Source organism: Orussus abietinus, unplaced genomic scaffold, assembly GCF_000612105.2.
Source record: "Orussus abietinus isolate OABI.00-Male unplaced genomic scaffold, Oabi_2.0 scaffold497, whole genome shotgun sequence".
Classification (NCBI taxonomy): Eukaryota; Metazoa; Arthropoda; class Insecta; order Hymenoptera; family Orussidae; genus Orussus; species Orussus abietinus.
Genome location: NW_019394641.1, coordinates 32,077 through 48,942, shown reverse-complemented (window position 1 = coordinate 48,942; position 16,866 = coordinate 32,077). Strand labels below are relative to the sequence as shown.

Below are 16,866 nucleotides of genomic sequence, written 5' to 3'. Positions count from 1 at the left end.
GAAATTTCAGTCTCATGTAGTTCACCAAGAACCAAGTTCATTACTTTCGTTAAAACCTCAAAGTCCTTGGAACGTTTCAATTGACTCGGAGTTTGAAAAATATAAGAATGGAATGGATATTCCAAATTATACAAGTGAGGCTTGAAAAATAGTACTTCAAGGTACTGGAACATTAAACTCATTAGAAAAGAAGGCAGCAAAACTAATTGGGAAGTGTACTAGAAATATGAGTTAAGATTATAATTACATTTATGAAAAGTGGGTTCTTCAATTTGCACAATTTAATATTACAACGTTTGCTAATAATTTGCATAAAACACGTTTGTATTCCTAAGGTTAGGTGGAGAGAGGACCTTAAACATGAAGCAAGGTTCAATTGAATACTTGAGAATTGAGGTTTCTGACAGTATGGTCAGCAAGGTAAGTTGTCAGTAAGGTAACATGTTATATTAATGTTATAATTTCAGTTACCTTAAAATAATGTTAATTTTTCATACATTTAATTTAAAAAATCACGTAATTTTATCGAAAATTATATAACTTTTTATTTTTAATTACTTTTTGGTACTTGACAATAGTTAGATATTAAATGACAGATCAGACTTTCAATGAAATTATGTAATGATAAACTGTCTGATTTTACTTAAAGACTATTATGGTTTCATGCGACTAGCATACAATTACTGATAATGTATATGCGCGTACGAATTAAAATCACATTTTTTCATACGAGTAATAAACATAATATGACATATATTAATCTCATGACATTTGACGATGAATTATGACAATGACGATGATGTAATAAAATAGATGACAGTTAGCACCGATGTAGTTCTGTTTTGTTACAAATATATGCTGCATATACACAGTAATATTAGGACAGTAACATAATGTAAGATAAGAGTAACAAAGTTACGCTACGTTTATATTGATATGGTAGTAACAAATGTTATGTAACCTGTTTGTTCCATGTTACATAACTGTTAAGTTACTGCATTGTAACAAATGTCATGTAACTAGTTAGCTCTATGTTACGTAACTGTTAGGTAATTATATTGTAACAAACGTTATGTTATGTGTTAGTTTTAAGTTACGTAACTGTTAGGTTTGGTGTTCAGTGGGTGGTTCTATTGGCGCGATTTTTTATTTCTTCATCTTCGCGGATGTACCTCCTCGGTTATCGTCACCTCGCTTTCGTGTCATTCCGGTCTGTCAATTTGACGCCGCGGTCGCCATATTGGTCGAGCAGATGACGTCACCAGCGCACAGCTATGCGCGTACGACGATTTTTCATCATATCCCTGACAGCTGTTCCTCCAATAAGAGGCTACTGTCATATTCATAAAAATGTGGCGTATCTCACGTTCGGCAAGAAATTCAGTAGATGGCTGTGGAGCTTCAACTGCACAATTAAAAATATTCCATGATTGCTTCAAGTCCATTCCTGCATCTTATTTTTTTTACCCTTTCCTATAATTCCTTGTAAACATCTGAGCTCGTTTAAATTGGACTAAAATCTAGTTTAAACAAAGATTTAGAGAGTTTAAATAAAGAAATTGGATCGAACAAGCACGAATAATTATTTTTCATTGCGTTACTTGGCGCAAGACTCTGTCGAGTTTTTACGCATTTAACCTGTGACTATGTAGGTATCGACTGCTAGCAGCTCGTATTTTATCATGCATTGACAGGACTGATCTATATACTAACTGGATAGCTGATATCCTACAAAATTGCGTGACGTTTTGAAGCGACCAAAGCCCTCTGGCCATGGGCACATAAACTAATGTCGTAGTATGTGCGCATATGTCAAAAGAACGTGTTATTTAGCTGCAGATAGGATAAGAGGGATCAAATATGTTTCCTGGAAAAGAATTATTGTCACTTTTATTAAAATACTTACGAGAAAAAAGGTAACCGTTTTGTTTTAGTCGAAGCTTCCTTAAATATGCCCCACGCACCATTTCACCAATAAACCCTAGTAGCACAAAATATTTGTCTTATATTTTCTATGTATTTAACGAGTATCGTACACTTTGTAAATATTTACCAGACGTTTGAAATATTTGCAAAACGTTTACTTTAGAATATTATCCGCATAATATTTATATAATCTTAGCTCCACGTGTTTTCATAATATTTTTCTACCAGACATACGAAACATTTCGTTTCATTTTAATGCAAGTGTTTTCTAAATATTATCCGCCGAATACATTATAAACATTTTTAAAATACTTACAATCAAAATCACACATTTTGCTTCCATGACGAAATAGCGGAACGAAAATATTAGACAAATTTCTCGTGTTTTTTTTATATCAAATGATGTGTCCGATGATAGTCGCGAAGTAAAAAAATGTATTTTTTATTACATGGTCATAAATTAAAAAATATAATTTCTGTATATGTGTATAAACTATTGAAACTAAATATGTCATTGAGATTTTCAAGAAATATTTCAGATATCTTCGAATGAAATCTACAAGAAATCTTAAAAGATCTGTCGCTTGAGATATTTAGCAAAGATTACAAAGAAATATTTAGAAATTATTCTATGCTACTAGGGAAGTGTCCGGATGTTGTGTCTCTTTGTACTACTTTAAGTCAAAGCATTTAACACATGCGCGACCGGCAAATTTTTTCCGTTTCAAATACTGAGTACCGACGAAAATAATGAAATTCGGAAACTGGTTGCCGCAAACTTGTATCGTGTATCGTTATGGACGTGATTCACGTCAGCGGCTATCAGGGATAGAATTTAAGACGACGTGAATTCACGTCAACGGCAATCAGGAATAGAATTTAAGACGACGTGAATTCACGTCAGCGACAATCAGGAATAGAATTTAAGACGACATGAATTCACGTTAGCGACAATCAGGAATAGAATTTAAGACGACGTGAATTCACGTCAGCGGCAACCAGGAATAGAATTTAAGACGACGTGAATTCACGTCAGCGACAATCAGGAATAGAATTTAAGACGATGTGAATTCACGTCAGCGGCAACCAGGAATGGAACTTGAAAAGACGTGAATTCACGTCACTGGTCGCGAATGTGTTAACTGACTATTCGAATCACGAGGTCGATGCTTGATGCAACTTAGATGACTAAAAATACTTAGAAGTAATTGTGCAGAATTTGGATGCCTACGAGATAGATATTAATTAACACTCGATGTCGGGTCTTTTACATTGAAAGCGATATCCCGCCTTCTGTTAAACGAATTGTCAATAATCCACTGTGAAAGATCTATCGGTAATTAATTCACGCGCGATATTTGAGCGTTACTCGATTCAGAGCACGAAGCGAGAGACCGAAAGGAACGAAACGTAAAAAGAAACGATGTCCGCTTGCTCGCGGAAACTAATTAAATGCGACGAAACGGAGAACCGAAGAGAGACAAGAAAGTTATAATGAATTTTCTTCCCACTGGCGAAACACCAACGTCGCTATTAATCTTCATAATTGCGAAGCACTTTTACCCCGCTATGATATCTCTTTGCTTTCCATCGACACTTGTCCTCCATTGTCAGGAATCCTCCTTCACTGATACCCTAGTAGCATAGAATAATTTCTACATATTTCTTCGTAATCTCTGCTAAATATCTCAAACGACAGATTTCTTAACATTTCTTGTAGATTTCATCCGAAGATATCTGAAATATTTCGTGAAAATCTCAATGGCATATTTAGTTTCAATAATGTATAAACATATAGGGAAATGTTTTTTAACTTATTAACGTAATAAGAATACATTTTTTATTTCACGACTATTATAGGACACCTCATTTGGTATAAAAAAACACGAGAAATTTTTCTAATATTTTCGTTCCGCTACTTCATTATGGGAGCAAAACGTGTGAATTTGATTTTAAATGTTTTTAAAACGTTTATAATGTATTCGGCAGATAATATTTGAAAAAAATACTTGTATTAAATTGAAACGAAATGTTTTGTATATCTGGTAGAAAAATATTATGAAAACACATGGAGGTAATATTATATGAATATTATAGTGGTAATATTCTAAAGTAAACGTTTTTCAATTATTTCAAATGTCTGGTAAATATTTACAAAATGTACGATATTCGTTAGATATATAGAAAATATAGGACAAATATTTGTGCTACTAGGGATAACTCTGTAAGATTGTTATCAAACAATTTTCTTCGTTGTAGGACGGTTTCGTGTTGGTCGGGAGCGTTGCAGGGCAGAGATATTGGTCGTCGATGTTGAACGATCAGGCGACGATAACCTGCGGCATCTGGACACCGGACGACCAGCAGGTATCAAAGGAACACAAATTTCTCGATAAATATAAGATAAAGTCCAGGAGTAATTCGCTCGCGAAGTCATTGATTTTAATGCTCCAAATCGCAAGCAGAAATTACGAAAAATCGTTGGAAATCGCCGAAATATCGTCACGATTTGAACCCGATCGTCCCTCATTATCGAATCGCATTGTTGTTCATTGCATAAACTCAATGAAAATCGGTTCTAAAACAAAGAAATTGTCCTAACTGATCTTCGAGTAAATATCTCCTTCGGAAATCGCATTGTTGTTCATCGCATAAAATTAATGGCAATCGGTTCTAAAACAAAGAAATTGTCCTAACTGATCTCCGAGCAAATAGCCTCTTCGGGAATCGTATTGTTGTTCATCACATAAAATCAATGGCAGTCGGTTCTAAAACAAAGAAATTGTCCTAACTGATCTCCGAACAAATAACCCCTTTGGAAATCGTATTGTTGTTCATCGCATAAAATCAATGGCAATCGGTTCTAAAACAATGAAATTGTCCTAACTGATCTTCGAGTAAATAGCCCCTTCGGAAATCGCATTGTTGTTCATCGCATAAAATCAATGGCAATCGGTTCTAAAATAATGGAATTGTCCTGACTGATCTCCGAACAAATAGCTCCTTCGGAAATCGCATTGTTGTTCATCGCATAAAATCAATGGCAATCGGTTCTAAAACAAAGAAATTGTCCTAACTGATCTCCGAACAAATAGCCCCTTCGGAAATCGCATTGTTCTTCATCGCATAAAATCAATGGCAATCGGTTCTAAAACAAAGAAATTGTCCTAACTGATCTTCGAGTAAATAGCCCCTTCGGAAATCGCATTGTTGTTCATCGCATAAAATCAATGGCAATCGGTTCTAAAACAAATAAATTGTCCTAACTGATCTCCGAGCAAATAGCCCCTCGAATAAAGTAAGGTGAAACGGAAGTTTGAAATCTCTGTTTGCCTCTCGGTCGGGAAACGAGGAGATATCCGAAAGGCGGAAATGTTATCTCGCCGTGCCAACAGGTGTATTTCGGAACGACCGCTGGTCAGCTGATAGTGATGGATGTCCATGGGGCGATGGTTTCGGAGATCCAGCTGGCTGCTGGTGTCACCTCCATGGCTTGGAGCGCGGAAAAATTCAAGATGGAGGAAGGGGACGATGACGTCGGTGGAAATCAATTGCAGCAAGGTAAAGATCTCGTGTTTTGTCGCGAGCAGGTGCCAGTGCCGGGTAATGCATTCAGGAAAGTAGGGTACAGTAATTTGATGGCAATCGCGCGACGTGCCAGGAGAGCCATCAGGTTTTCATACAACCAGAAAGACGGACGAGCTAAATTGCAGAAATTCGAGAAGTGAAAGATGGCGCGGCCTCTCATACATAACGAAAAAAAAAGGAGAAAAATCAAAATACTCTTTCCGAAAAGAGTAAATTTCAAATTTTCCAGAGCGAGAAACGAACAAACGGACATATCTCCTCATTTAATCCGGGTAAATGTATCTAATCCTTTAATTAAGGCGATATGAAGGGGGTGTGGATCACGTTTATGAAACGTTTCTCCGAGTTGGGAGCACCGAATCGTTTCAAGCTTTACACTGGGTTTATAGAGACTATAAGGAAGGCACCCATGGAATCCAAATTTTCTGAAAATCCGTTTATAAACGTTTTAACCAAAAGTTGTCTAGAAATTTGAATTTTTCTTTAATATCTTCGTAGATATTTTCGACATTATTTGTACAAACTTAAATTTCACAAAGCTGCTAGCTTTAGGAACGTATTGTTTCAAGCTTTACACTAGGAATATAGAGACTATAAGGAAGGCACCCATGGAATCCAAATTTTCTGAAAATCCGTTTATAAACGTTTTAACAATTTTTCTCTATAAATTTTAATTTTTCTTCAATATCATCGTAGATATTTTCGACGTTATTTCTACAAACTTAAATTTCACGGGGGGTCAGGACGTCCCTTATAGTCTATGTATTCATATTGTATAGTTTGAAAGGACTCGGCGCACCCAGTTCGGAGGAAAGTTTCATAAACGATTGATCTCACGGATGCCACTTTCACGTCTCGTTGATACTTATTTTTGGAATATTTTTCAGACGATTCATACGGCATATCAGATGGGCAAACATATCCTTTATGTGTGTAATCCTCTAATTAAGGCAATGTGAAATGAGCATGGATCTCATTTATGAAACATTTCTCCGAGCTGGGTGCACCGAATCGTTCTTTTAGCTTTACACTGGGTTTATAGAGACTATAAGGAAAGCACTCATGGAATCCAAATTTTCTAAAAATCCGTTTATAAACGTTTTAACAATTTTTCTCTAGAAATTTGAATTTTTCTTCAATATCATCGTAGATATTTTCGACGTTATTTCTACCAACTTAAATTTCACGGGGGTCAGGACCTTCCTTATAGCCTGTGTATTCATATTGTATGGTTTAAAAGGACTCGGTGCACCCAGTTCGGAGGAAAGTTTCATAAACGATTGATCTCACGGATGCCACTTTCACGTCTCGTTGATACTTATTTTGGGAATATTTTTCAGACGATTTATACGGCATATCAAATGGGCAAACATATCCTTATGCAACCAACGCGTTCCATGGGATTCTGTTCCGCTTGATAGCTATCTAACGTGATCGTAATCATTTCCAATTGACAGACGAACGAAGTTACGTCCTGGCTGTTTGCCTGGCTGACGGGAACATCGTGATGCTGCGCTCCTTTGACGACGTGTCGCCCATTACGATACGAACCAATCTGAGAGCCCCCCTGCACGCCGAATGGAGCAACTCGAGGAAGCTCCTGGCCATAGCTGGCACCAAGGAAGGTGACATCGTGCAACCGAGCACCCCGGAATACACCAATTTGTTGAAATTCTACTCGGATACCGGAACCCTGGTCTACACCACGGTCATTCCGTATACGCAGGTTCGCACAGCCCCTGTTAATTAGGATGGAACTTATCACGTTGAAGTTACAGTACCAAATAGCACTTCAACGAGGATAAATTAACTCTAATACATACGTACATTAAGTGTAATAAGGGGATGTAAAAGTGGTACCCATGAGACCAATCGTCACTGTTTTTTTTCTTTTTTTTCTAAACTGGGTGTGCCGATTAGTTTCAAACATTACAACGTAAATGTAGAGGCTATAAGGAAGGTCCTAACACCGATGAAATTTCAATTGTTATACAACATTCTATTAAACACCTATAGTGAAATTTTGTACAAATCGAAATTTCATGCGCGACAGGACTTTCTTTGTGGCCTTAATAATCACGCTGTGAAGTTTGAAAGGATTCGGTACGCTCAGTTCGGAGAAGTTTCATAAAGAAGGCCAAAAAAGTGTTGTATGCGCTTCTATGCTAAAACGATGGTAATACGAGGTCTCGGAGTGAAAATTTAATTGACCTGGAAATCACAGATGGCGCAGGGGGTCCCTCTGCGGTCAATGAGGGCCCCAGAAAGCATGAATCTAGAGGATTTCTGGAGTTTTACTTCGATTTCTTTATAATTATTGTACGGAAACGACACGTGGAGTATGCCATTTGGTACAATACCCAATACAATTCACCCAGCTGTCAATATAAAAACGAACGTCGGCAACGTAGGCATTTAGAAAAATCTTTATCGACGTTGATCAAGTTCCTCGACGTGTTTCGCTTCACCTTAACAATTTATTCAGGTTTCTCGGCGAGATAAATTTAAGATGTATGCAGGAATTCATCCTCGATTATTATTACATTTAATTGTCCCTTCCAGTGTCCAGTTTCTGCGCTGACGTGGGGCCACAACGACAGACGCCTCTTCGTGGCCACCGGTGCTCGTGTTCATGCGGCTTGGGTCTCGAGGTAGACAGTGTCCTAGAAAATATATTTAACGATTAGTGGATCTTTAACCAATGTCTATCTTGCAGGAGAGTGGGATCCCTTCAACTGTTGTCAAGATTAGCCGTCAGGGCGGCTCTCAGTAGGGAGTACAGCGTGCAGCAGCTACCTCTGCCTCCCAGATTAAGGGCCTTGGTCGCTGCACTTTTCGCCAGTACAATTAGGTTCGTCAAAGACAAGATAAGGACGTGGATGCTCTCGATTTGCACGATGCAAGGTCACACCTTGAGTCGGTTTTCCATAGATGCTGCGTCCCTGAACCGCGAGAACTGCGGCGATTCGTGTCCAGGCCTCCTCCAGGTGGAGGAAGGTTGCACTGCACGATGCTGAGGCATGCTGGGGAACCGGCCCCTTGTTACACCTTGTACTTAGAGTACCTGGGTGGTCTAGTGCCTCTTTTGAAGGGCCGAAGAACCAGCAAGATACGGCCGGAGTTCGTCATCTTCGATCCGCAGAGTCAGAACACTCTTCAGGTTCCCGATTACGCGACGCAGTGTCCTTCGTACAGCGATGGCTCCGACACCGAAAGAGACAACGCCGAGTTGTGTGGCTCCCCGAGGAATCGCAGGAAAAACAGGAGAAGGAAGGAGGAGAAACCGACCGAGGAAAACGACGACCTCGCCTACGTGGACACGCTCCCAGAGGTGACGAGAAACTTGAAGCAATCCGTAAGATCGGAAGATCCTGCAACGATGTCGTCGCCGTTTTCAAATTCAATTCTAATTAGCATAAGTTGTCGCGGGTTCTTTGGTCAATCCAATACAATCTAGAACCCAGGAATTAAGGGGGGCCGAAAGAGACATCCGAGCCGTCTCGTTTACAAAACTTTTCTCCCAACGGAGTGTACCGAATCGTTTGAAATTTTACCACGTGAATATGGACGCCCCAAGGAAGGTCTTGGCACTCTAAAAACGTAATTTTTTAATGTTTTTTTTATAAACAATTACATATTTATAAAAATTAGAATTTTACGGGTTTCAAGACCTTTCTTAGGGCCTCCATATGCCGCAACCATATCACCTTAACGCCGCCATCTTACTAAGGCGATTCCTTTCCCAGCACGCGAGGCTGGTGGAGGTCACATCGAACATCTGGGGCACGAAGTTCAAAATCCACGGTCTGGCAGACTCGGTTCCGGCGAATTTGGGCCAAGTCACGTACAGGACCTCGCTGTTGCACCTGCAGCCTAGGCAGATGACGTTGGTGATGACCGAGTTACGGGATGACCTACCAGCGGGTAATTCCCCTCCCAAGAAGTGAAAAGATGTTCTCTATATTCCCCAATTTCACGACAATTTCCGTGTATCAGGTCCAGACCCTACGTTTAACCCGAATCTCTTCTCGGAGGACGAGGAGGAAGCGTACCAGGAACCTCAGGGCACCTCTCGAAGCACTCCAGAGGCCCAGGCGCCCCCGATCGCCCCGATGACCCCGAGGAACACCCGACTGAACTCCACCAGGCCGAAATCCCAGGTGTCGAATCAATTCCTGCCAACGGAGCCTCATCCTCCAGCCCTGGCTCGCGCGGAGAGCTACGAGGACGAGTTCCCGTACGTCGACCTCCAAGACATGGTGAACTTCTGCGAGAACCTGCGCACCACGTCCGCCAACACATACCGAACCCCACCACGACACAACGCCCCGAGATGCTGCGACGTCCCGGCATTGCAGTCTCCAAAGAACGCAGTGGCACCCACGCAAACGCTGATAGCCACGTCTAACCCCAGCACCGACTACTCCGGGAACATCCAGAGGGTGAAGAACGCGCTGGCGGACCAGCAGACGAGCATGGCGATGAAGAAGGAGCTGGAGAACAACAAGATCAACCAGATCTCAGAGGAGAAGAGCTGCCTGGGGCCCTGTCCGACCAACATCATCCCCACGTCCATGCAGAACGGACAGATGTCTCCAGGGGGAGGCTTGAACTCTCGAGCGTGCACCCAGAACCCCATGATGAACGGCTTGAACAGTCCAGGCACTTGCTCGCAACCTCAGACCGTGTACATGAACGGCCTCAACAGCATGGGGTGTTCCAACAGCGTGCTGAACGGCAACCAGGGCTCCATTCTGCAAGGTGGAACGATTAATGTACATCCTAAGAATACTGTAAACCAAGGGGCGGGTTCTTTGATGAGTCAGGCGCCCCCGTTCCCCAAGGGTTCTGGGTCTCCTACGTGTTCCTATCCGTTCCCGGGGAACTCGGGCTCTTGTCAGTCGGGGCAGATCTCACATTCTGGTCAAGGTAAGCTCAAGGAGGGCAAGGCTGGGTGCTGTGGTAAGTCGGGGAAGTCGGAGGAGCTGAGGTTCATCGACGAGGAGATCAGGAGCACGGAGGGCACGGTGCAGCCTAGAATTGTTCATCGAACACACACCGTCATGAGCATCGGGCCTCTGTGTGTGGATGACACGATTGTCAGAAGCTGCAGCGTTGGGTACTTGGACCTTGTCGATGCTCAGATGGTGCCCTGCGACGTGGCGTTGAAGATGCTGATCAAGGAGGCCCCCAACAAAAGGCTGGTGCTCGTCTCGAGGAAGACGCGCAGGAGGAAGAAGAACAAGACCCAGCACGAGATCGGGCAGCAAAGCGCGAAGCCTAGGCTGAAGAACTGCGGGAAATCAAGGAGCCTCGACTCCAGCGATATCTTCCCCAGCACCGAGCAGATCGCTCTGCCTCCTCAACTTCCGGAGCACCTGGAAGAGACGACTACTGGGAACCTCGAGGCCATGCCGGAAGAACCGACCAAGGTGGAAAGGGATCTGGCCACCCAGGTCGAGGAGAAGCTGGAGAAGGGCCTGCCAGAAGCCGAAGAGGCGGCGGACAAGAAGCTGAACAGACTGGAAGCGTGTGCCTCCACGACCAGGTGAGATCCTGAACCACGTCCAAATACACGGAAGAAAATTATTTTCCCACAATTGCTGCATCAATAGATCTAAAATATCGTTGTAATACCAACCACCCAAATGATGAGACGGATCAGGTCGAATGGTAATATTAACTATGCAATGAAGTTGCAATACACGTAATGCTACAACTAGTATCTTGTACTTGCCTTGACTAAACGATGAAGTAGCCATTACTTTGTTCCTTTCCTATGTCACCGTGGTTGCCACAATTTCCTGGCAAGGTTATTTCACATATTGTCTTGCAACGTGGTTACCATTATCACAATTGTGTTTTTCTTGGCTATTCTATTTTTTTTTCTTTTTCGCTGTATATCTTAACTCTTTATCTACCAATGGCTAGGAATATTGAAGGGATGTTGAGAGTGAACTTCGTCGCGGTAGGATGTGAATTTTCTATTGAAAAAAGGTTGAAAAGTTATTGTCGTTTCCAGAGGATCCAGCCCCACTGGTTCCTTGGCCTCTTCCCTCGATGGACTTGCCGCAAGACTTCGAGATTTCGACGACAGCCATTCTTTACCTCCGCCATCTCCTCGCCCGTGTTCCAGGTATGAGGTTCGCCCTTGTCGAAGACTTCCACCTGTAATCAAGAAATTGTAGGCAGCGTTATATCCTAGTATTCTTGCATAAGCTGGTCTTTCAGGCTACCCAGAAGTTCACCGAGCAGCCCGGCACCGTCGAAAAAGGGTAAAAGACCCGCCTCGGCGTCTCCTATCAGAAGGAGACTATTGTCGAGTCCTTTGTTGAGCAGAAGAGCGAGGAAGAACAGAGGCGAAAGCTCCGACGACGAGGGTCTCGTCCAGGACGAGTCATCGCGAAGTTATCGCAACTTAGAGACATTCCAGAAAGCACAGCTTCGCCAAAAGGTCTGACTTAAGTGAAACATTGTCGTTCCCAACCCCCACACTGTGAAAAAAAATATATATATACATATTTCTTTGAATTGTCTCTAGTAGCACAGAATAATTTCTAAATATTTTTTCTAATCTTTGCTAAATATCTCAAGCGACAGATTTTTTAAGATGTCTCGTAGATTTCATTCGAAGATATCTAAAATATTTGGTGAACATCTCAATGACACGTTTAGTTTTAATTATTTAGAAACATTTATCGAAATTATATTTTTAATTTGTAAAGTATAACAAAAATACATTATTTACTTTAGGATTGTTATCGGATATGTCTGTTAAATATTTACAAAATGTACGATATTCGTTAAATATATAGAAAATATAATAGAACTATATTATGCTACTAGGGGTACCACAGATATATTTGATATATTTTGAATTCAAAGAATAATCATAAGTTGTCGCAATTCCGAAGAAACGATTTATGCAAATTATTCGATTTCGAGTGAATTCTTTGAATTTTCAAAATACTTCTCTGGTATTATTTGAAGGAATACTTTTTTCTCTGGTTCTGTGACATTTACTTTCTTTCCTTGTTCTTTTTCTTTCGATGTAAGGGCAGTTATTAATATTTAATTGAAATTGCAGTTGAAGCAAAGGGGTGCAAATTTATCGGCGCACAAAACGGAGGTAACTAGGAGGGAACTGGTGATGCATAACAAAGCTCCTATGTGGAACGAGTCCAGTCAAGTGTATCAACTAGACTTTGGGGGAAGAGTCACGCAGGAAAGCGCAAAGAACTTCCAGATCGAGTTCCGGGGCAAGCAGGTAACGCCTTCTCTTCCGGAATCCTTGCGAAAGCTCATTTCCTTAACTCGGTGCGTGTAGGACTATCTGCCGTAAATCCAGATAATCCTTAAGGTGATGTTAAAGCGCCATCGGAGAGGTCTCGTTTATGAAACTTTCCTCCAAACTGGGTGCGCCGAATCGTTTCAAACTTTGCCAAATACGCAGGGAGGCCCTAGGGAAGGTCCTGACGTCCATGAGATTTCAATCCTTTGAAAATGTGTGTATAGAAATTTAAAAATATTGTTCTAAAAAGGAATTTCAGGTGTCGGGTCGAAATATCAAATGTTTCGCGGGGTAATTCTTTGGATATGATAGCAATAATATTTAAGTAACAACGGTACTACTTACGTTATTTTTATTAAAGCATGTCACGTATAATTTACGTGTCGTGCCATTGTTTTTTAGTCTTACACAAGCCGGGTTAGGGAAAAGTCCAGAATGTTTAGGCAGGTTTCGTGATCCCTTAAACCCAGTTTATTTCCAATAAGACGGCGTGGAGAGCGACTTTCCATGAGTACCTACTTTGCAGGGCTAATTGACAGGATTATTTCTCAACAGGTGATGCAGTTTGGGAGAATCGACGGCAATGCCTACACGCTGGACTTTCAATACCCTTTCAGCGCCTTGCAAGCCTTCGCCGTAGCCTTGGCAAACGTGACCCAGCGGCTCAAGTAACCATCAATCTCCAGTACTTCATTCGACATATGTACGGATTTAGTTATTACAATTAATCGCCACTGTCGAAAAGTCCGCCTATCCGTGCCGAAGCTTTACAAACGCTTCCCAAAGCCGGGTCTTCTAAACTAAAACTAAACTCTCGCCGAGGGCGAGAATACATCCAACTGACTCCTCGGAATTTCATTTCCTTGCTTCTAGATGTCGTTATAACTTGGACAATGTCGAGAGGAAACCATTTCTCGGCTTCCAGGTCCGTGCGGAATTTGGAGTACGAATACTAATGGCAGATTCCATGGAGCGCAGCGTCTGGAAGAAGTCAAGTTGGATGAGCAGGTTGAAAGAAGGGACACTAAATGGAGGAGCCAGAAGAAGAAGGATACGGTCTTCGAGATCAAGGTCCTGGGTAAATCGATGAACGAGATGACAAGTCGTCGTTGCTTGTTCCATCCGTCGAAGACTCCTGAAGACTTTTCTTCCATCGAGGACACCTCCAGGTCTCCTTGATTGACGGACAGGATTTTCCCTGAAGGAGTCGCCAGCGGTTTGGATTCCGAGACCGAACGTTACCGTGGATGTCTTTCGTTGAATGATTTGACGCATTAATGTCATACCGTCCAAGGTGTTTCGTTTTTCCCCCCGGATTTCGAGAGCGCTCATTTGTATAGTTTATACTACGCGTTAAAGTGTATCGGCGATGTTAACGAGGGTCTCGTTTAGTTTTGCTCTCCGCGGTGTACCCGAATTTTATATACACCGGACTTCGGCGTCCCCCGACTTTCGGAAGACCCGTAGTCCCTCGATTAAGTACTTCGTAAATCGTAAAACCGTACGGGAACCAACGTCCGGCCTGAATAGCCTCGATACTATAAAGAAAACGTACCGATACAAGACACGTTTCCGGCGCAAGGCACATACGAATACCTGCGCTGCCATTATCGACCCTACTACACTGTACACATGCCTAAGTATACTTGTAAGTAAGTGTTCGGGCCTACGAGAAACTGCTGAGAAACACTGAAAGTTTTTAACAAATTACATTTCTGGAGCACGGGGCACCCAAACAATCCGGAAGCGACCGATACCTCGGCAAGGAAGTCGTCCTGGACCGCTAAAACGAAAATTGATATCAATTTGGATAATGACTCCCCTTAAGGCTGTATGAAGGGGTCATTCTATATATACGAGACATCAAAATATTTATAAAATTTCTCTCTAAACTGGGTGCAACGAATAATTCAAAAACTTCAGCACGTGATTATGGAGGTCCTAAGGAAGAGCACTATGCTGATGAAATTTCATTTTTTAAAAAAGAATATGTGACCGGTTCGCGTCTGGGATAAGTAAACAAATTTTTTGGAAAAAATGAAATTTCTATCGCGTTCTTCCTTAAGCCCTCCATAAGGTGCTGAAGTTTCAAATAACTCGGTGCATCCAATATGGAGAAAAGTTTTGTAAATATTATAACGTTTTATGTATGAAGTGACCCTTTCGCAACACCTTAATAATCTTGGAGGAAAAAATATATCGAAGCGACTTACGATTCGGTAATTCCAGTCCATTCGTCCAGTGGTACGAAAAGGACTTCCAAGTCGGGAAAGTTGACTTTTCGAGTCGAGAGAAATCCTCGAAAAAGGAAAAAAGGAGTCCTGTTTGACAGGACTTGGTTTGAAAAGTAGAGTATCGAGTGAATTCGGCAGGACTCGGTTTGAAAAGTAGAGTGTCGCTCGTGTCTAGGAAATTGGGAATACGACTATGACATCCGATCGCTTTGTACTGCATTACAATTTTATAAAGACGTATACACGTACTTTGGGTGACCCCGTACTCACGAGTTGGCTATAATGTATAAATATACACGTACACGTGGCAGGCAGTGAACTTAGAATAATTCAGTGTTGAAGTTACATGGGGGCGAGAGTTATTTAAATTTTTAGGTAAGACAAAAAAAGAGGAACTATACTCTCGATTACGGATTGTTTTCCAAGCCTATTAGCGCATATTTGTACCGTCGATGTTGGGTTTGATCTGCGCACGATGTTGCATTATAAAAGTTGGGTCGCTAACTCACGACGTCGTTTACGTGGTTTCGATGATCCAACGGACGTTTCTTGCGAGATGTCAATAAGGTCTTCTGAACACCGTCTAGTGGAAACTCAGTGAATAGTTAATAACATATTAAACAGCTCGACTAGAGACGCGAAACGTTTAAGCGTGAACGTGCAGTTACCTTTGCTCTTGTCGATCTAATCGCCGGTAATGTCGTTACTTTCCTCTACTGATTGTTAATATCTGTACCAGTGTAACTGCTAAATTCTTTCCCGGTAAGGCTCTGGTTAATCCATCGCCACGTCTTGTAAAACTCGTAGATGTCTCCGGGTACAAGTCGCTTGGCTCTAGAAGACTCGGGAATTCTCCTCGTGGTATATTCCCCGCCTCCCGGAATATTTCTTTACCTAAAAAGAAAGACATCAAGTTAAGTGTTGACCTAGGGTCTCGTTTAAAGCGAAACTAGGCAGCGGCGTTAAGACTCCTCCACACGTTGACATTCCGACTTCTTCCGAAATTCTGAATTTCGCGACTTCGCCTGCAGCGAGTCCTCGCTTTTCCACGGAAAGTTAACACATTCGCTATCGGCAAATCTCTTTTTCCCCCGTTTCAAATACCGAGTACCGGCGCAAAATAATGACATTCTGAAACGGGTTGCCGCAAACCTGTGTCGTGTATCGTCATGGGCGTGAATTCACGTCAGCGGCAATCAGGAATAGAATTTAAAATGACGTGAATTCACGTCAGCGGCAACCAGGGATAGAATTTAAAATGACGTGAATTCACGTCAGCAGCAACCAGGAATAGAATTTAAAATGACGTGAATTCACGTCAGCGGTCGCGAATGTGTTAAGAAAGGACTGTTCGTTACTAGTTTTAATCGATGCACGAAAACGAGGGATTCGTCGTGAGTTCGCGCCTTATTGTGATATATCTATGTACCTAGTTTACCATTGTTCATTTTTACAGTTCCGCTCGACGAAGGGAGGACTTAAGTCACGACTCTCGTTGGAACTTAGAGATGCAGACGCAGTCTCTGGGTTCTAGACTCTAATTAAGCGCGCATTAAATACGTCCAAAGCGTATTAAACCACGTCAGAGCTTGAAAGACTAATTTCTAAGATCCCACGAGCCCTTAAAGCATGGCCGTGGCTAGTTTTTCGCACGTCTTTAAAGGCAATCCCTAATAAAAGGGGTTTTAACCAGGCGAAAGATTAGGTCGAAAAGCTAGAAACGAACCAAGTGACATAATTCACGGTCAGTCCACTTCTCTAGATCGTACCGATCGAGCGGAGAATAAAATTCAGTTCAATTCTAGGATTCGTTAAGATTGTTGTAAG

The 16,866-nt window shown here is 41.8% G+C and overlaps 1 protein-coding gene across 1 annotated transcript; it reads left to right on the top strand.

Annotated features, from left to right (window-relative positions):
* The first annotated feature begins 360 nt into the window (after positions 1-360).
* On the top strand, positions 361-14,719 carry LOC105702730 (tubby-related protein 4). The gene is made up of 13 exons (XM_023432920.1): positions 361-420; positions 4,186-4,293; positions 5,322-5,487; positions 6,972-7,240; positions 8,077-8,165; positions 8,231-8,365; positions 8,446-8,845; positions 9,261-9,438; positions 9,511-11,062; positions 11,537-11,650; positions 11,746-11,968; positions 12,602-12,781; positions 13,361-14,719. Exons 1-13 carry the CDS (start codon positions 361-363, stop codon positions 13,475-13,477), a joined length of 3,591 nt encoding a protein of 1,196 aa, XP_023288688.1. The 3' UTR covers positions 13,478-14,719.
* The last annotated feature ends 2,147 nt before the right edge of the window (positions 14,720-16,866 follow it).